This window comes from Gorilla gorilla, chromosome 9 (genome assembly GCF_029281585.2).
Source record: "Gorilla gorilla gorilla isolate KB3781 chromosome 9, NHGRI_mGorGor1-v2.1_pri, whole genome shotgun sequence".
Classification (NCBI taxonomy): Eukaryota; Metazoa; Chordata; class Mammalia; order Primates; family Hominidae; genus Gorilla; species Gorilla gorilla.
The window spans coordinates 16,835,224-16,855,763 of NC_073233.2; the positions used below are offsets into that span (position 1 = coordinate 16,835,224).

Here is a 20,540-nt window from a genome sequence, read left to right on the forward strand (position 1 = left end):
ATGTGATATCCATTATGATGATTAGTCAGCTCAGTAGTAGTCAGCTCTGACAACTAAGAAGTTCAAATTTATAAAAAAGACTACTTGAAGCATGGATTTACACCACCATATGTTGGCCCTTGAGGTATTAGCTAATAATAATATAAACATGAAATCATGATCAGCAAGACATGTAAATGCTATAAACTCAGGGCAAGAAGACAAACCTCTACAATTTTTTTTTCAGGGATTTTCCAAGTCATGCAATACTTAGTTGTGTACTTTTTAAAAATTATTTTTTGGCTGGGCGCGGTGGCTCATGCCTGTAATCCCGGCACCTTTGGAGGCCGAGGTGGGCGGATCACCTGAGGTCAGGAGTTGCAGACCAGCCTGGCCAACATGGTAAAACCCTGTCCCTACTAAAAATACAAAAAAAATTAGCCGGGCATAGTGGCGCATGCCTGTAATCCCAGCTACTTGGGAGGCTGAGGCAGGAGAATCACTTGAACCCGGGAAGCGGAGGTTGCAGTGAGCTGAGATCATACCACTGCACTCCAGCCTGGGTGACAGAGCGAGACTCTGTCTCAAAAAAATTATTTTTTAATATGTTATTTGCCCAGGCTGGACTTGAACTCCTAGGCTCAAGTGATCGTTCTGCCTCAGCCTCCCAAATAGCTGGGAGTGCAGGCACACTTCACTGCGCCTGGATACTCAGTTTCGTGCTTTTGTGAACTGTTACTGAGTGTATAAAAATGCTCAGAAGGCCGGGCGCGGTGGCTCACGCCTGTAATCCCAGCACTTTGGGAGGCCGAGGTGGGCGGATCACGAGGTCAGGAGATCGCGACCATCCTGGCTAACAAGGTGAAACCCCGTCTCTACTAAAAAAAAAAAAAAATACAAAAAAAATTAGCTGGGCGTAGTGGCAGGCGCCTGTAGTCCCAGCTACTTGGGAGGCTGAGGCAGGAGAATGGCGTGAACCCAGGAGGCGGAGCTTGCAGTGAGCGGAGATCGAGCCACTGCACTCCAGCGCCTGGGCGACTGAGTGAGATTCTGTCTCAAAAAAAAAAAAAAAAAAAAAAATAGTGCTCAGAAATCTCTTTTGAGGCTTCTTATTTAATAGTAAAAGACAAAATATCAGTCAATATCACTGGAAAAAACAGCTGTTGTATTTGCCATGGTTAAAGTGACTGAGTTAATACAGAGAGAAGATGGTAGTACATAAAAATGTATTCTGTTGGAAGACACACAGACTTTAAGTTTGAAGAATAAGTTTTAGAACACATGGTATGTTGTGGAAGTTGGCTATATGGTTGGATGCAAGTTGCTAACATGTTTCACCTTGAGTATTTGCTATACTTTTTGATAATGACATTCATAAAGAAATATTTTTTGTGATCTACTAAAGGAAAGATAGATATATTCACAACAGTGAACAGCTTAGCAAAACATGCTGTGGTTTTTATGGGTGAAAGTAAACCACTGAGGGAGTGGCTGCCCTCTCTGGAATACAAAATGAAGGGTGGTTGGTGTTTTGTGTGACCAGCAAGACATGTAAATGCTATAAACTCAGCAAGACATGTAAATGTCTCGTTCTACCACTTGTCTCTTTTGTGAGAAGAGTTTAGTGAAAACCAGAAAACGTAATCTGTCTATCTACTGCCCAGGATACAAATAGTTCATAAGGCCTAGTAATATACTTTGAAGGCAAGGGTGTCATGGTCCCATTCTCTGTCCCCCGTGTTGCACAACCTCCTCTCATCCCTGACTACGCCTCTGAATGACACATGGCATGGACACCTGATGCATGAGTTGAGTAAGGGTTCCATGTAGTTAACATTGGTGAATGTTAATTTTTTTTTAGACTAAAAAATACGTAGAAATAAAAGTTTTAATTTTTCTTTTACATTTCAATGGATCATTCTACACATTCTACTTTGAAGACTACTGATTTAATGTTACCCTTCCATTGCCTCAGTTCAACATGAACACCACCTCACTAGTCTTCTGCCAATGCAACCACTTCCGCTACCCCTCACCCCCTCCACCTCTCACTGCCATGTCACCCTCACCCAACCCCAAGCAGTAGCAGCATCACCAATCTCTCCTCCAAAACTGGGGGGTGGTTCGTGTTCTGGTCCATGAGGACTACATGTGAAATTCAGCAATCACATTATTCATTTACAAAGTACAACAAGAAGTTGAAGCAAGAAGAGCATGAAATACTATAGGATGTCAATAATATGGTTAATTAAAAAATTAAAATATAGCAGAATCTTTATAGCACTTTGTATTGAGATGTGGAATGAGACTAAAAATCTTTCTTATGATTCCAAGGTTTACTGATTATCTCAAGGCAAACAACTTGAACGTTGCGAATTTAAAGATGAGTTTCTTTAACAAAGAACAAGTGCTCCAAATTTGCTGACCTCCGATGTGCTGGCCTAAGATTGTCACAAGTGTGATACGTAGCAGAAAGAAACACACATATACACACACATATACACACACACACACACAGTATCCTTTTGGGTAAAGGTGATATTTCAGCAATGAACTGACGTAACAAATGTGCTTTAGAAGAATTGTGTTATAGGGAAGGCACTTTGAAAATTGACGTTTGGAACTGTTTCCATTATCATGTGATTTTAATGCCAAAATGAAGTGTGCCAGTGTCACCTATACTCTCGTAGTCACAATCTGCAAAATGTAGAAGCATACTTCTAAATCCGTTTTACAATATTCCAAATGCAGAATTTCAAGTGTTTTAAAAGTCCCATTTGTTAAAATGATTTGCAAGAACAGCTGAGGAAAACATCATTGAAAATGTTGTTTTCGTGGACAAAGAAGAGTTTTCACATTTGCAAAATTGATAGATCAAATTTAAACAGTAAGAACTATGATTTAATAAGTGCAAAGATACAGTTCTTCTATTCAGGTCTATTTAATCTTTGTGAGATATCTTTTTTTTTTTTTTAAGAATAGCCATTAAGACCAAGTACGGACATTAACTGAACTTACAAGTACACTTTCTGGTCTCATAAAGTATTAAACTAAGATTTATTTAAATCATTTTTAATGATTTAATCACTAAATCACTAACAGATTAGTGGAATCACTAAACAGATTATTGCTAATAACTTTAAAATGAAAGGAAAAAGGTATATTGTACCACTCATAAAAATGAAGCAATTTAAAATTATTGTTTCATCTTTACCACATCCTTTAATTTTTTTAGTGTTCTTTATAATATGTGACTCATTAATGCAGTCTCATGTGCAAAACTTTTATGAATACATGAATTGCGAGTATCAGACTAATCAGACCATGGGGTAGAAGGAATACAACTTGGTGCTTACATGAGACAACTCTGTGAAAGTGGTTGACACAGTGAGGACACACAGTGGGTGCTCACTAATGAAGTTTCCTCTCCGAGCTTGGTGACTTACTCGTTGAGAGAGGAAAGGGAGACCGAGTCAAGAATGGCTCCCAACTGTGGCCCCGCAGTGGTGCCGACCCCGGTATCATTCACTGAGACTGGAAACCCAGAAGCAGGTTCTGGCGTTTTCCTGGGAAGCAATTAGGTAGTTTGGGTCTGGACCGCCTCCGTCGGCCTAGGAAGATCTAGAGGAGATGTTCCCTAGGCAGTTAGATTCACCATCTTCAGCAGCTCGGGGGCATTCTGGGCTGGAGATGAAGTTCAAGAGCCATCATCGGGCAGGAGGTTGTTAAAACCATGGGAGTGGCTGAGATGCCCAGAGTGGGCCTTGGAGTGGGAGAGCGGGCTGGCACGGTGGGACCCTGGGGTGGGACCACAGAGAAAAGCCAGGCCGCGGAGGCCGAGAAGCTGTAGGTACCCAGGTATGTGAAAAATCTGGAGGTGGGGGCTGCGGGTGCCAACTCTGGAAACTGCACTCCAAGCGTTTCAGGAAGGAAGACGTGGTCAGCAGGCTCAGATGCCAGGAAGAGGTGAGCGAGGGAGGCTGCACGGCACCCAGTGGCTTTGGCAACTAGGAGGTCATTCAGGACTTTGAGGGGCGGGTGAAGGCAGAGCGAGGAGGGTTGGAGAGGGAGCGTGTGCACGTGGTGTGTGTGTGTGTGTGTGTGTAGGTGATCCAAGTGACCAGAAGGACGCCTGGAAGACTGGACGGTTGGCGAGGGAGCGTGTGTGTGTGTGTGTGTGTGTGTGTGTGTGTGTATCCAAGTGACCAGAAGGACGCCTGGAAGAAACCAATGCTTGCGGGTTGCTGCAACTACAGGGAGTAAGTCACCCGTGCGGGGCCGAGACCCCCAGAGTCTCGCCCTGGGAAAAGTTGCGCGGGGAGGGGAGGACGTCGGGCAAGCCCGGGCGGCACGGGGAGCGGTGTGGAAGCCCGGCGGGGCCAGCGCAGTTGAGGTCTGGGGAGCCCGGGTGGCATCTGCTCCGGGCTGCGGCGCGGGCCCCGCGGAGCCCAGGAGGCGGCGGGTGCTTCCGGCCAAGGGCCCTGGCGGCCGCCGCGCCCCTGCTGCTCTCAAGTTTCCCGTTGGCCGCGCGGCCCGGGCGCTTCAGGTAGCCCCTCGGCTCTCTCTGCTCCGCTCCGCGCCCAGGTAGGGCACCGACCGGGGCTGCACGCGGCTGGCCGGCTTCCTCCCTGCTGAGGCGGCCCTCCCTCCTCCCGCGGGGCCCTCCTGGCCGGGGATCCGCAGCGCTGCGCCCTCTGAACGCCCAGCCCCCGCGCCTGCTGCGGGGCGCGGCCTGGCCGGGCCCTGGCCCCGGCTGGCCTCAGTGCCCGGCAGCCCCGCTCCGCTCTGCCCAGCGCGTCCCCTTTGCTCCAGCCCTGCGGCCGTCCCCTTCGGCCGGCGGCATGGCCCTGTCGTCCGAACCCGGTGAGTGCGCGCGAGGCTGCGCTGCTGACCTTGGGCCAGCCCCGCGGACCCTGCGGCCCAGGCGGGAATCCAGCGCCCTGGGGTCTGAACCGCGGCTTCCGCCTTCCCTGCTCGCAGAGGCGGTGGCGCTGACTCCGGTCCGATCCCTTGCCCTGTCCCCTGTTCCTGTCCCTGTCCCTACCCCTGCCTCTGCGGTGGCCCGAGCCCCAGCGGCCTCAGGTGAGCGGGCAGCATCCCGATTCCCTGGCGGCCTAGAATGGAATCGCAAGGTTTAGAGAAATTAAGGGACCTGGGACTTGCCACCCTGGGCAAAGTTTCTAGGTGCTTGAGGACTGGCTGGATGTGGACAGCTGAGGTGGACTTCTACCTGGAGGCGAGGGATGCACTGGATGATAGGGTGATGAGGTCGTTTGAGGCCTTCATCCTTACCTCTTTGGCTCTCTCCCGGCAAGGGAGGTGTACAGCCTTGGGCTCTGGCAGTCTGCTTTCTGCCCTTGATCTTCTGGTAGCTGCTTTGCCAGCAGAGCTGCTAATGGCTGTTGTAGGCTGGCAGAGGTCCCTGGGGACAGTTTTGAGAGGCCTTGGAGTAGGAGAGGCTTGCTAACTAGGGTATCATTTCCCCAAACTATGTGGCTGAAAGCTTGATGGCGACACATCAGCAAAGGAGCTGGGTGAAAGCAGGCAGCACAAGGAGGGATTTTAGCATGGTCTTGAGCCCCTGTTGGCTTTCCCTCAGGATGCAGTGACCAACATTTGGCCATCTTCATGGAAAAGCTGCCTGCAGCTGGAACCTGCAGAGGAGAAATTCTTTCCCTGGCTGTGCAGCACTAAGGCGGAGTGTTAGTGGAGCCATTGAGCCAGGCAGACAGAGCCTCTGTCACTTCGCACCTCTAGGAGTGTTGACAGCAGGTCTGGGGTAGTTGGCCTGGCCTGGCTGCAGCTTCATGGGGCCTGGCTTGCTCTGAAGATGATGGTATGGGGCTGCCCTCTCTAGGAATAATGACACTTGCATAGGTGGTGGCTGGGAGACTCTTTGACCTCTCAGTCCCATCCTTAGCTCAGCCTCAGTCTTCTAAGGTTCTCCTAGCTCTCAGCTAGGTCAAGAAGCTCTTTGAGAGATGAGGTTTTTGTTTTTTGTTTTTTGTTTTGCCTCTACACTGACTGGATCACTCTTCAAATGGCCTCAAAATCTGTCTCAGGTCTTGAAAATGTCATGGGCAGATAACATGTAGCCTTCGGGTTAACAGGGAGATACCCTTTCTCCCCTAAAGCTGCCCATTGGCCTCCAGATTCTTCCACCAAGTATAATAATCTCTTAGTTCTTCTGTATGCTGGTTGCATATCTAGGACAACAGACAATTGCTTTGGGCTTTTGATTTGTAAGGAACTGACTGGGGCATGGGAGGATGAGCTCATGGCTGGAGTCCTGGCTGTGTACAGTCACCGAGAAGTACCATTCATAGGCGAGAAGGATGTTCCTCCTCCTGATCTGGCTTCACATTTAAATATGTTTTCCTTCTTCCTGCACCCAGGTAACAGAAACTTGGGAGAGTGCCAGGCACATGGTGGTGCTCAATAAATAAGGTTGAATAAAAGGTTTCAGTGTCTAGATAAAACATCATGTTCATTTTCCTAGTTATTCTCTCTCGTATCTGATATCATAATGATGATGACAATGATGTTGGCAGGTAATGCTTATAAAACACGTACTCTATGCCAGGTAGCAGTCTAAACACCTCACTTATGCTCATTGTCATGGCAATCTATGAGATTGGCTTTTTATTATCCACACTTTACAGGGAATAAAACCGAGCCACAGAAAAGTTATTTAACTTGCCCAAGGTCATACAACTAAGTGGTGGAACAGGATTCAAATGCAGGGAGTCTAGCTGGAGTTTTTTTGTTGTTGTTGTTTATTTGTTTGAAATGGAGTCTCACTCTATTACCTAGGCTGGAGTGCAGTGGCACAATCTCAGCTCACTGCAACCTCCACCTCCTGGGTTCAAGCGATTCTCCTGCCTCAGCTTCCCAAGTAGCTGGGATTACAGGCGCCCGCTACCATGCCAGGCTAATTTTTGTGTTTTTAGTAGAGATGGGGTTTCCCCATGTTGGCCAGGCTGGTCTCAAAACTCCTGACCTCAAGTGGTCTGGCCGCCTCGGCCTCCCAAAGCGCTGGGATTACAGGCGTGAGCCACCACACTCAGCCTGAGTCTACGTTTTTAGCCATACACTCTACTCATTCCTGAGATTGCCATAGGTGGATTGATCTATTATAATTAGCTAATTCGCTTGTTCATTGTTTTATGCATTCGTTCATTCAACAAATACTTGCTGAATGTCGACCATATTTCAGGTATGGGGATACAATTGTGAATGAGACAGGCAAGATTTGTCATGGAGCTGGTATTTAGCAAGTGAATCCCCTTTGTCCAACTCCTTGTGTGAGTCACACACACCTCACAAATGAGAAGAAAAATGAACCCCTCTATGCAAGCTCATGCCTGGCTTTTGGGGAGGAGAGTGATATCTTTCTTTTTCTTTTTTTTTTTTTCTTGAGATAAAATCTTGCTCTGTCGCCAGGCTGGAGTGCAGTGCAGTGGTGCAATGTCAGCTCACTGCAACTTCTGCCTCCTGGGTTCAAGTGATTCCCCTGCCTCAGCCTCTCAAGTAGTTGGGACTACAGGTGCACACCACCATGCCCAGCTAATTTTTTGTGTTTTAGTAGAGATGGGGTTTCACCATGTTGGCTAGGATGGTCTCAATCTCCTGACCTTGTGATCCACCTGCCTCGAGCTCCCAAAGTGCTGGGATTACAGGCATGAGCCACCATGCCCGGCTGATATCTTTCTTGATGAGACATAATTTGATTCCATCCTCTCCTGTCTTTTAGAGTTTGTGAGGGGTGCTTAAGTGATAAAAGGGGATGCAGTCTAGTCTCGGGCAGGAGAAGCGGGCCCTGTATCTGGTTATCATAAATTGTCTTGATGTTTGTTCGAAAGGGAAACAAGGCTTTGAGCTTGGGATCAGTGCTCTTCAGTCCACAGAGACATCTTGGCTGCAAGAAGCAGCAACAAGTTAGGCTCAAGGTGGAATTGTGAGGTCCTGAGAAGAGCTTGCTCTTCTGGGACAGAATTGTATTTTTCTTCTAAACTGCCCATGTTCTGGAGAGTCTTCCCTCCTTTTGGCTTCAGCAGGACCCTTGGTCATTGTTACAACCTGTGTCATCTTAGTGGAGCTGCTGCTGGTTTCTGTCTGAACCCGATGCAATGGGTCTCATACCTGTAAACTGGGCTCCAGGAAGGCAGCTTTCTCTAAGTTGGAAAATGAAGACTCAAGGTGGAGGGTGTTTCCCAAAGCCCATACCACAAGATATTAATAGGTGTTTTTTTCCTATGACAGCAGTTCTAGGATGGTCAAATAAGTGCGTCGGGTTAAACAAAGTTAAGCAGCTTTCTTTACTGCAGGACTTCTCAGGTGTTCAATTTGCTAGTAGAAACTGTGCATGAATACCCATAAGGGACTACAGGATGCAGTGTTTTCCAAGCCTTCTGACCTTTCATGTTCTGCAGACTGCACTTCGAAAAATGCTTGTTTAGACTAAGGCTAGCTGGGATCCGGTTAAAGGTGCAGAATAAAATTCCCTGAACGTGTCGGACTTAAATCCTTGGGCTGGAATCCTCCCACTGCAGTCCCCACTCTACCTCCCCCTTCCCCAAAACACTAGCAGAAAAAGTCATCTGCCCCTCCTCCTTCTGGCAGAATAGTACTAAGGGCTTGGATTTTTTTCTCATACTGTAAGTTCATTTAATTGTTTAATGAATAAATATTACCCTCCCTCTAGGTTGCTTGTAACCTGCTGGTTGCACTGTTTATGAAACAGCTGTGAGGACAGGTGGGCCGTAATCTCTGGGTAGCTAAAGCCCAGCAGCAGCCCGAGGATCATGTGTCAACCCTGTAATACTGCTCTGTGCACACAGGAATTATGATGTGAGCTCAGTAAGACACAACCTCACGATTGGACATGCAGAGGTGACTCAGGCCCAAGTCAGGGTTACAGCTAGCCTCCCGGTAAACAACTGACCCATCCTTCCTGGGCTCTTCTCCCCAGGATTTCAACAGCACCACAGAAATAGCCATTTTGCTCATGGTTATTTCCCAGGACCACACGATTTGCCTAAGTCACTGGGAGGCTATGTGTCTGTTCTGAGCCTTCCCACTCTCCTAAAGGGCAGATGAAGATCAGAGCTTTGCACCCTGTGATGCCATTTTAATCAACCCTGCTTGGTTTTAGAGGATTGCTCCTGTGGGTCACTTGAGGCAGGCTCCACCTTCCCCAGGAGGAGTGGCAGAGTCCAGCCAGCGCTCCGAGCTGGAGGCCCACGTGGGAGCGGTGAGCGGCTGTAAGCAGGGGAGGGTTTGGGGTGGGCTCCGGTGGGTCAGTTGGGGTGTACTCCTTTTCTGTGTGTGTGGATGGGGGTGGGGGTTCTGGTAAAGCTTATCAGGCTTCGCAGTCACCTGTGATGTGGGCTTCTTTCTGGGAAGAAAGGAAGGAGTGGGATGGGGCTGTCAGCTTTTCGTCCTAGCCTGCCCCTGTCTTCTGTCTGCCTCTGTGCTGAGGCGGTTCCTGCTCTCTGAGTCTCTGTCCTTTCCTGGGAAAGGTGGAAGCAGTTCATGGTCTTTCCCTTTCAGAGGAGGAGGGGATGGAGGGGATTGTATTAGCAACTGGGATTGAAGCTCCCCCTGCCAGTCATGGGGTGCCCTTGGGAGGGCTGCTTTAGGGGGGCTTTCTGAGAATAGGTAGGTCGGGCTGTGCCTGAGACCAACCCCCTTGATAAAATGGAGCCAGGCCTGAAGCACGTTCAGAACGGAAGCAGCAAAGGTGATGATATCGCTCGTTGCTACTCAGCTTTCAGGAGGAGGCTGGGCGTTAGAGGGAGGCTGTGGCTTATCTCCTGCTGCTGGGCAGGACGGCTGAGTTTACTGTTGCAAAGAGGAAGCCGCCACTTTAGTTTCCTCTTGTGAGGGCTGTGAAGAGGGCCAGGACACTGCATTCAGGATACCACAGCCATTTTGTTTTGGATAACTGGGATTACCTGGGGACTTCAGGGCTCTTGGAAATTTTCCACTCATATTTCATATTCACGAGAGAATTTCCAGCCCAGGCTTTTCCTGCTCTGGCTCACTGCTGCTCACAGATATGCAAAACAGAGACCTCTTACTCCAGCCGGCAGACAGGACCCAGCAAGCTGCACGCAGGCACTGACTCAGCTGAGCCTCCTGGGTGGCAGGCAGCACCTCACCCGGGTGCATCACTTGAGTGGCATCTTCAGGACCAGTCATGGAGCCAGGCTCAGGTCTGTGTCGGGGCTTCTGCAAGGGGAGTCTGGCAAGAGTAGGAACCAGCTTCCTTCGTATAAGGAGGGGATTTCAGTGGCACTGGGCTTCCTTTCTGGAGGGACTGTGGCACCATGAAAAGTTACTGTTTGTTGAAACTGGCAGTGTTTTAGAACTTTCTAACTTTGGGACACTTCTTCAAGTTCATCGGAGTGTGTTGCATGTAACATTGAGATAAGCTGTATCATTGGCTCTCTGATGCTGGTGAATTCACAGCTAAGCCTCCCAAGCCTGCTGGCTTCAGCTGACAAAGGGTTGGAAGCCAGGCGTGAACATGCAGCTGGAGCTGAAGCTCTGCTTGGCATCTGCAGAGTGAGCTTTCCTTGTCATGCCTGGCCTGGCAGGTGTCTGGAGGGTCTGAGAGGGACCCACTCTGGAGGGACGGGTTGGCAGGTGGGAGCTGTCTGCCAAGGACATCCAGAAGGCAGCAGATGTGCAGGCAGCTGCTAAGGCCTGCCGCTCCTCAAGTGGGTTACTTGGTCCATACTAAGATATGGAATTAATTATTTTGTTGTGGTTGCTGTTGTTTCTTGCTTTTTTTTTTTTTTTTTTTTTTTTTTGAGAGAAGGTCTTGCTCTGTCACCCAGGCTGGAGTACGGTGGTGCCATCATGGCTCACTGCAGCCTGCACCTCCAGGACTCGAGCAGTTCTCCCAACTCAGCTTTCCAAATAGCTGAGACTACAGGTGCATACCACCACACCTGGCTATTTTTTTTCCTATTTTTTGTAGAGATGAGGTTCTGACATGTTGCACCAGGCTGATCTCGAACTCCTGGCCTCAAGCGATCCTCTTCAGCCTCCCAAATTGCTTGGATTATAGGCATGAGCCACTGCACCCGGTCTTGGAATGAATTATCTACCAACTATTTAAGACACTGGTAGTAGTTCTGCAGAAGATTTTTATGGGTTCTGTAAAACAAAAAGGGTTCTGTATGGTAATGTTACTCTATGATCCTTGATTTTTAATGAGCCTTATGAATGTGAGTTGAGGGGCTGTGGAATGCAGCATCTCCCAATAACTGACCACAGGACCTGTTTTACCAGCAACAGGTATCAATTTCTTATGGCATCCAGTTTGGGAAAGGTTGATTTAAGCTAAAGAGAAAGGAAGATATTTTATAGAAAGCTGTGTCCTGAAAAGTATTTTTAGTTGATTAGAGCAAGCTAAAAATGCTTTGTGTGCCGGTGTGATGGCTCACACCTATAATCCTAGACCCTGGGAGGCCAAGGCAGGTGGATCACTTGAGACCAGGAGTTCAAGACCAGCCTGCCAACATGGTGAAACCCCATCTCTACTACAAATACAAAAATTAGCCAGGCGTAGTGGTGTGTGCCTGTGGTCCCAGCTACTCGGGAGGCTGAGGTGGGAGAATCACCTGAGCCTGTGAGGTCGAGGCTGCAGTAAGCTGTGATTGTGCCACTGCACTCCAGCCTGGGCAACAGAGACCCTGTCTCTAAATCAATCAATCAATCAATAAATGCATGCTTCATGAACAAACATGGCAGGATCTGGCATAAGAGACCTCAGACATCAAGGACTTCCCTCCCACCCAAATACCCATTGCCAAGGGAGCCTGGTTGGGGGTGTCTGGGTCAGGCCTGTGTGTGTCTGAGGGCATGAAGGAGGTAGGAAGGTGCTGCTGGTGGTGGATGGCTTCTGTCCAGGGTAGGAGCTAATGCAGAGATAGGTCTGAATGATGAAACTCCCTTTGGCCTGGCCTCTCAATAGTGTGGGTTAGGCTGATCTTGAACTCTTAGCCTCAAGTGATCCTTCCTCCTCAGCCTCCCAAATTGCCTGGACAACATGGCAAACCTCATCGCTAAAAAAAAAAAAAAAAAAAAAAAAAAATTAGCCAGGTATGGTGATGCTCCCTCCCTCCCTTCGGCAATTAAGGAGGGAGCCCTAATTGCCAAAACCTTCCAGAAAAAGAAGTTTGATTTGTTTTCCTATTTTTCTCTCTTTTCATAGAGTCTTAAGTCTACTCATTTTCTTTCTATTCTCTTTGTATTTGATAAAAATGGCATTATAATAGCATTCATCATCAAAATAAAATACCCTCTCACACACAGGCAGCCCTGCCACCTGGTCATTTTGACTGCATGAATCTCTTGCAGGTCTTGCCCATAAAGGGATGCATTTTCCTATCACTGTAAATAAAGCATGGGTGTGGTTCTATGTGTTAATTTTTTCATTTACTGTATTTTTTTTTTTTATGTGATTGCACCATCCTCATAATCATAATTCTGATTACTTAACATCTTTTTCAAGTGAGTATGCTCTAATTTAGGCATTTTAAAGCTATTTATGTAAAGAATGCAGGTAAATATCCTTGTGCTTTTCATTCTTAGGATTCTTTTTTTAAAAGAAATTTGTAGAAGTAAAGTTGCTTAGTCAAATGGTATGGTGCTTTATGGCATTTGCGGCCTTTTGCCTGGGCTGTTGGGTTGGATATTTTCTTCTGAGATGCGATGTGAGGTTTTGGGATGGTGCCCTTGACTGGTGGCCTTGGAATAAGAGGGGAGGTGAGGATCCAGTTTCGTTTCAGCCTGATGGAGCCTCCTGGGTCTGGTTCTTTGTGCTGTTCCAGACTTTCTCTCCCCTGTCACCTCCTTTGATGGCCTCCAGCTTCCCCCCTCTCTGCTATCAAGACATGGAAATCTCCACAGTCAGCTCTGTTCCTCTTCCTTTTTGCAGAGGCCAGGCCTCGCTGTCTTGATGTCTGCTCCCCAGACAGTTGTGTGTTGACAGGCTGTTCCCCACCAGCTCCCTCCCACTCCTCTCATCAGGGAGTGGCAGGTCCTTGGGTCTCAGAGTTAAGGGAACCACAGACCTCACTCTGATTGCCTGTTATTAGCCTGTCTGTGTCATGACTTAGTCCCACATGCCACTCAGACTCAGAGCAGCAAGCCCTCCTCAGGCACCGGAAATCTCTCTGGTACCTAGAATTATGCCACTTAGAGCTGAGAGGGCCTTAGAGACCACTTAGTTCAATCCCTTTATCTCACAGATGAGAACATCGTGAGGCCGGAGGATGACTGTCCCAAGATGGCATAGTGTGTTCCCCTCCCCTATAGCTGCACTTCTCCCTGCTGGACAGCAGCAGGGCTCTGTCTCATCTCCATTCTTGTCTGTCTGGTCCACAAAACCGCTTCTCTCTTTAAACCAACTTTAAAGAAACTGTGGTCATAGGTAGATGGGAAACTCCTCTTCCAGAGCTGCTCCCAGCGAGGGTGGCTTGTCGAAAAGGGTGCAGTATTAATCCATTCCACAAGTGTTATGCTGGGGACTGTGAGGAGCCCCTGCCTGGACACATACATGGACAAAGAGAAGCAGCACAGCATGGTGGGTGAGGGGACAGAGGCAGGAACCAGGTGCCTGGGTTCAGATTCCTGAGCTGAGGGTCAGAGAGGAAAGGGATGAGAGAGAAAGGCTGAGAACAGCACAAATCTCTGCTGACTTATTAAAAGTGTGACCCTGGGCATGTTAGCTCTCTATGCCTTCATTTTCTCATCTGTCAAGTGGGCATAATAAGATTAACTGAGTTAATAAGTATGAAGTTCTTTGCAGAGTATATATATGTATGTATATATATATAAAATATATATATGTATGTATATATATAATATATATTATATATATATATTTTATTTTTAAAATTGAGACGAGGTCTCACCCTGTCTCCCAGGCTGGAGTGCAGTAGTACGATCATAACTCACTGCAGCCTCAACCTCCCTGGCTGAAGAGATCCTCCTGCCTCAGCCTCCCTAGCAGCTGGGATTACAGGCATGCATCACCATCCCTGGCTAATTCTTTAAATCTTTTTTAGGGATGAGGTTTTGCCATGTTGTCCAGGCTGGTCTCAAACTTCTGGGTTCAAGCAGTCCTCTAGCCTTGACCTCCCAAAGTGTTGGTATTACAGGCGTGAGCCACCATACCCAGCCCCAGAGTATACTTTTTTTTTTTTTTTTTTTTGAGACAGAGTCCCACTCTGTTACCCAGGTTGGAGTGAAGTGGCTCAGTCTTGGCTCATTGCAACCTTCACCTCCCAGGTTTAAGCAATTCTCTTGCCTCAGCCTCCCGAGCAGCTGGGATTACAGGTGCCTGCCACCACGTCTGGCTAATTTTTTTGTATTTTTAGTAGAGACGTGGTTTTGCCATGTTGGCCAGGATGGTCTCAAACTCCTGACCTCAGGTGATCTGCCCACCTCAGCCTCCCAAAATGCTAGGATTACAGGCGTGAGCCAATGCGCCTGGCCAGAGTGTACATATGAAGTGCTATATAAGTAATTGCAAAAAAGGAAAGAAATAAGGAAATGAAGAAAGCAAGCAAGCAAGAATGAAACCCAACCAACCAAGCAGGTGGTTGAGGCCAGTGACTGTTAGTAAGGAATCAGTATGCGAGGAGGTGGATAGAGAAAGCTTCTTTGAGGGAGTGAGTTTTCAGCTGGGTAAAGAGTGTTCTAAAACCTTTATTTTATTTGCTGTGTCTTGTTAGGAGGTTCCAGAGGGTTTGGAACTGCAATAGCAGATTCTTTCTCTTCAGCAAAAGGCCTTGATTTATGTAATGAAGAATGCAGCTTTGGATTTCCCAGGGCTCTGCTGTAATCTTGTGCGACCTTAGCTGTTAAAGCCTCTGTGAAGTGGGGGAGTGAGGTTTGATTATTGTTGCAGCTATAACAGTATCCTCATAGTCTGGAGGAGGGAGAGCTGAACTCTCTCTTTTCCCTTCTCAAACACGGGAACAAAGTCATGAGGGCAGGGCTGCCAGGTGCTGCAGATTCCCTGAGTTTGGGAAAATGGAAGCCCACCTAGTTGAACAGTTCATTCTTTGAATTTTGAACACTTGCTTTCTCCTGACACGTAAGTGGCCCTACATGCTTCATATCCAGTTACTTATTGAGCTAATTTTGAAATTGGCATGCTGGGTTTGGTCTGGGGAATTCCTAAGTAGACAGCTGACCCCAAGTACCAGGTGGGCCTGGCCCTCACTTCAGTGCCTTCTCTTCCCCGGTGCTGGTGACTCAGGGCATCCTGCAATTCATGCTTGTTCTTTCTTTGCTAGCCGAGATGCCGCGGCAGTTTCCCAAGCTGAACATCTCTGAAGTGGATGAGCAAGTCCGGCTCCTGGCGGAGAAGGTGTTTGCTAAAGTGCTCCGAGAAGAGGACAGCAAAGATGCCCTGTCCCTGTTCACTGTCCCAGAGGACTGCCCCATTGGGCAAAAGGAAGCCAAGGAGAGGGAGCTGCAGAAGGAGCTGGCAGAGCAGAAGTCTGCGGAGACCGCAAAAAGGTTTGTTCCCAAGTCATGGTTTTCGTGTACATAGAGTCATGCAGACCCAGGCAGGCTGTGGGTGTGTGTCCTGATATGAGGCACCTCATGGGGACTGGTATGTCCCTAGAGCTGTGTTGGTTCCTTAACCAAGACCACTTAACTCACCTCTTATTTATGGAGGGATGTCTCGGTGCCTCTGTTGCACTGAAAACATCAAAACCCACTTTGCTGCTGATGTGAAAAAATACACACCATTTCCAAATGGCATTTCTCTTTTCTTTTTGGAAATTTGAGGATTTCTTAGGAGACAGCAATTGTATTTCTTCTCATCACTTGACAAGCATTTTGCATTACTAATGAACACAGCTTACTATTTGCCGGGTGCTGTGCTGGGACTGGAGATGTTATAATGAACAAGATAGATAGAGTCCCTGGGTCTAGACAATAATTAAGTAACTGGACAAATTAACTTAAAAATTACAAGTTATAATAAGTGCTGTATCAGTCAGGGTCCAACTAGAAGATCAGAAACCAATGAAGTATTAGAATTTTAATGCAGGGAATTGGTTACACAGGTGGTAGAGAGCTGAGAAGCCAAACAGGGGAGAGAGAGGTGGCTCAGAGATTAGACACAGTAAGGAGCAGCTACTACCCAGGACAGGAGTGACAAGGAAAGCAGTAGTGTTGCTGGAGCCAAGGTGGAGTCGCCCTGGGGAAGGTGGAACTGTGGTGGACTTTCCAGTGGAAACTGGAGCCAAGGGGAAGAGGTGTCAGCTGCAGAGATGCCTCCCAAGGCAGAGATGGAGGCAGGCAATACCTCGTTTGACCCTTCCTGCACCTTCCAGGTTCTCCCAATGGCTGCCATGGGCCAAACCTAGCCAGAATCCTGCTGGCACACTTGGGAAACACAGGAGAGGATGAGGAATGGATCTGAGGGCAAACAGGCCCAGGAGCAGCGCAAGTGCTATGAAAGAGATGAATAAGGATGAGATGGGGTTAGGGGAGAGAAAGGCCGGGAAAGAGAGAGAAAAAAATCCTTTTTTAGACTGGGAAGTCAGGGAAGGCCTCTCCAAGGAGATGACATCTTAGCGGATGCTTCAGGGTGTACAGAAGCTAGCTATGTGGCCTTCCAGATAGAAGAATCAGCTAGGGCAAAGGCCCCCCAGTTTCTTCCAGAAGGCCCGTGTGGTTAGAGGTCTGTTAAAGGAAGAAGTGCTGTGACCAGGGCTGGAGGACTTGTGGGGCCCAGATCAGACTGGCCTTGTGCTCCCTGATAAGAAGTTTGGATTGGAGTCTAAGTGAAATGAGAAGCCCTCATCCTTTCACAGTTTATCTCACCCTGGGCTTTATCAGATTTTCTGCCTGCCCGGTACCCTGCAAACATCAATAGTTGACATGGTAGACCTTTGAGCCCTCTCAGACCTAGTCCGTGATCACACTAGATACTGCCTCAGTTTTAAAGGCAAGTCTTTTCCTTTCTTGGTAGTGTAGAAGCTCAGCATTTTCTTAACTCGTTTGGAAAGAAGTAAAAAGTTGACTACTGGTGTAAAGGCAAGAACAGAGCTTCACCACTCATAAGACCAGTGCTTTCCTTCCTTGAAAGGATGGTGAGCCCATAAAGGCAGGAGTCACTGGTGCCATTGGTTAACCTCTGAGTGCCAGCCTTGTGTTGGATAAGGTGGGGTGGCCCCGGCCCCAGCCCCAGCAGTGTGCTCATCCCTGGAGGGTCAAGAAGAGTATGACTGTAGAGACCCTCATTCACACTCCGTGGGTGGAACAGAAGGGCTGACTTCATCAAGTGAATGGTCTGCAGGGCCTTCTGTGTGTTATGAATTGAGCATTTGAGACCCTTAACAATGAGAGGAAAAGAAATCCTGGCATTTTTTATTACCAGGAACAATAAGTTTCTGGAACCAGTTTCCACTACAGAGTGACACTGGGCCTGACATCTGCTGAAGGGACTGTGCTCTTCTCAACGCCCAGACTCAGGGCAAAATGGAAGCTTTCTTACTCTAAGTCCGAATGGTGCTCTGTGGTTTCCAGAAATTCCCCTGCAAACTTCTCTCCAAAAACTTTGTTCTGTCCTTGCCTAGGTTATGGTGTCTTAGTTTGCATCTGTCTGCACCATTTGACTAGAAGCTCCTTGAGGACTGGATCCATTGTGGAACTTAGTTGGTGGGCAGTGGATGTCTGGCAGAGGAAGACATCCTGCCTCCCCATTGCCACCGTGGACACTACATCAGGGTGGCTGCAACTTCTTGGACCTCTGTGTTCTGCCACTCACTGTCATGCTCTGTGACTTTGGGGAAATTAGGAAACCTCTCTGGGCCTCAGCCTCGTCCTCATCTATAAAGTGGAGATGCTAACAGCTACCTTCATGGGGTGTTGTGAGGAATGAGGGAATCCACAGGTAAAAGGCTTCGGACAGTGTCTGGTTACAGTGCATCCCGAGTAAATATAAGTGATTTCTCTGACTTCCTGCTGCTGAGACAGGGAACAATAGCAGCTCCTGCCATTGAATACTTACTATGGACTAAGTACTGGCCTGTGTAGGTTGGCTTCATTCTTTAATTCTCACATCGAGCTTATCAAGTGGATATTCTTAGTATTCTGATTTTGCAGATTAGGGAACGAAGGCTCAGAGAAGTTGAATTTACTTTCACAAAGACACATAGTGAGTAAATGACAGAGCAAGAACTAGAGCCCATATCTTTTGAATCTAGACCCCACACTTCAACCATAAGGCTATCCCCTCTTCAGGTAGGGGTGGAGTCTTCGGTTCCCTGGTCTGTAGACCCTGGAATGACACTAGGTGCTGCTCCCTAGAATGTAATTGTTGCTTCTAAATGAAATGGAGGGAAACTGGTTAAAGCTCCCGCTCTGTCCATCGGCTTCTTTACTGAAAAAAAGCCTGGTCCCTGGACTGTCAGACGCCCCAGCATCCTCCTCTGGGGTCTGTGCGTACCCAATTTTGTCTTTTAGTTTCTCTTCTCACTAGAGGTGCCTTTATATGTAAATGTTCAAAAGTTAACATTTTCATGGAGGACACCCTCTCCCCAGCTCCCTCTTCGTCTGTGGCACCTCCCATCCCATCTCCTATTTATTCTTACTTTACACAGAGTTCTATAATCTGGCTATATTGTTTCTTATCCCGTGGCAGATTTAAAGAAGCAAATTAGAAGCAGGGAGAGAGACTTCTACAGGCAGGGTCACAGAGGTGATGTGTGGTGATTATAAGCCTGGGCTTTGGGGTCAGACCTATTGGGTTCAAGTGGCAGCCCTGTCACTTACTACTGAATGGCCTTGGTCAAAGCTCTTGACTGCCTGAGCTGGTTTCCTAAACTGCAAAATGAGAATAATAAAAGGACATACCTTGTGAGAATTAAATGAGTGAATACACAAAGAATCCTTAGCACAGTGCTTGGAGCACCATTAATGTTCCTGTTTTGTTATTGTTGTTATTAGACAGTCAACAGTGAGAGAGGAAACAAAATAATTATGAAAAGCAGGCACAAGAATTTGAAGCACAGTAGTTTAGGGATAACACACCTCTGAGATCATAACTGGATAATACAGTGATGATCCTGGGTCATTGAGAAAACTTTAAATCATGTTCAGCATGCTTTGAGGAAGAATGCAGGAATTATGTATTTTTTTAAGAAGCCAGACAAAAATTGATTTTTAAAAAATTAGGATATAGTTAAGGCTGGCAAGATGGCCAATTAGGAACATCTCCGGTCTGCAGCTCCCAGTGAGATCGACGCAGAAGGGGGTGATTTCTGCATTTCCAACTGAGGTACTGGTTCATCTCACTGGGGCTAGTTGGACAGCGGGTGCAGCCCATGGAGGGTGAGCCAAAGCAAGGTGAGGCATTGCCTCACCTGAGAAACACAAGGGATGGGGGAATTATCTTCCTTACCCAAGGGAAGCCTTGAGGGACTGAGCCTGAGGAACTGTGCACTCTGGCCCAGATACTGTGCTTTTCCCATGGTCCTTGCAACCTGCAGACCAGGAGACTGCCTCCGGTGCCTACACCACCAGGGCCCTGGGTTTCAAGCACAAAACAGGGCGGCCATTCGGGCAGACACTGAACTAGCTGCAGGAGTTTTTTTTTGTTTGTTTTTTTTTTCTGTACCCCAGTGGCGCCTGGAGCGCCAGCGAGACAGAATCATTCACTCCCCTGGAAAGGGGGCTAAAGCCAGGGAGCCAAGTGATCTGGCTTGGCAGGTCCCAGCCCCATGGAGCCCAGCAAACTAAGATCCACTGGTGGCCAGGCGCAGTGGCTCATGCCTGTAATCCCAGCACTTAGGGAGGTCAAGGCGAGTGGATCACCTGACGTCAGGAGTTCAAGACCAGCCTGGCCAACATGGTGAAACCTCATCTCTACTAAAAATACAAAGATTAGCTGGGCGTGGTGGTGGGCACCTGTAATCCCAGTTACTTGGGAGGTTGAGGCAGGAGAATCACTTGAACCCAGGAGAAGGAGGTTGCAGTGAGCTGAGATCGCACCATTGCACTGAGCTTGGGTGACAAGAGCAAAACTCCGTCTCAAAGAAAAAAAAAAAGATCCACTGGCTCAAAATTCTCACTGCCAGCACAGCAGCAGTCTGAGATCAACCTGGGACACTCAAGCTTCGTAGGGGGAGGGTCGTTGGCCATTGCTGAGGCTTGAGTAGGAGGTTTTACCCTCACAGTGTAAACAAAGCCACCAGGAAGTTCAAACTAGATGGAGCCCACTGCAGCTCAGCAAAGCCGCTGTGGCCAGACTGCCTCTCTAGATTTCTTCTCTCTGGGCAGGGCATCTCTGAAAAAAAGGCAGCAGCCCCAATCAGGGACTTATAGATAAAACCCCCATCTCCCTGGGACAGAGCACCTGGGGGAAGGGGCAGCTGTGGGCACAGCTTCAGCAGACATAAATGTCCCTCCCTGACAGCTCTGAAGAGACCAGCAGTCCTCCCAGCACAGTGTTCAAGCTCTGCTAAGGGTGAGACTGCCTTCTCAAGTGGGTCCCTAACCCCCGTGTATCCTGACTG

General features: G+C 48.0%; 1 protein-coding gene across 7 annotated transcripts in view; it reads left to right on the plus strand.

Moving 5' to 3' along the window:
• The window catches only part of AMPD3 (adenosine monophosphate deaminase 3), a 141,205-nt gene that overhangs the window by 78,826 nt on the left and 41,839 nt on the right, over positions 1–20,540 (plus strand). Inside the window, exons 1-2 of one of the 7 annotated variants that reach the window (XM_019036681.4) lie at positions 4,061–4,238; positions 15,300–15,525. In XM_019036681.4, the coding sequence (XP_018892226.2) occupies positions 15,305–15,525 (221 nt within the window). In that variant the 5' untranslated portion in view covers positions 4,061–4,238; positions 15,300–15,304. Of the gene's footprint in view, positions 1–4,060; positions 4,239–4,271; positions 4,843–8,892; positions 9,243–9,677; positions 10,197–15,299; positions 15,526–20,540 lie in introns of those variants that run through there. The other 6 variants (XM_055355446.2, XM_055355448.2, XM_055355447.2 and 3 more) reach the window with 6 other exon arrangements.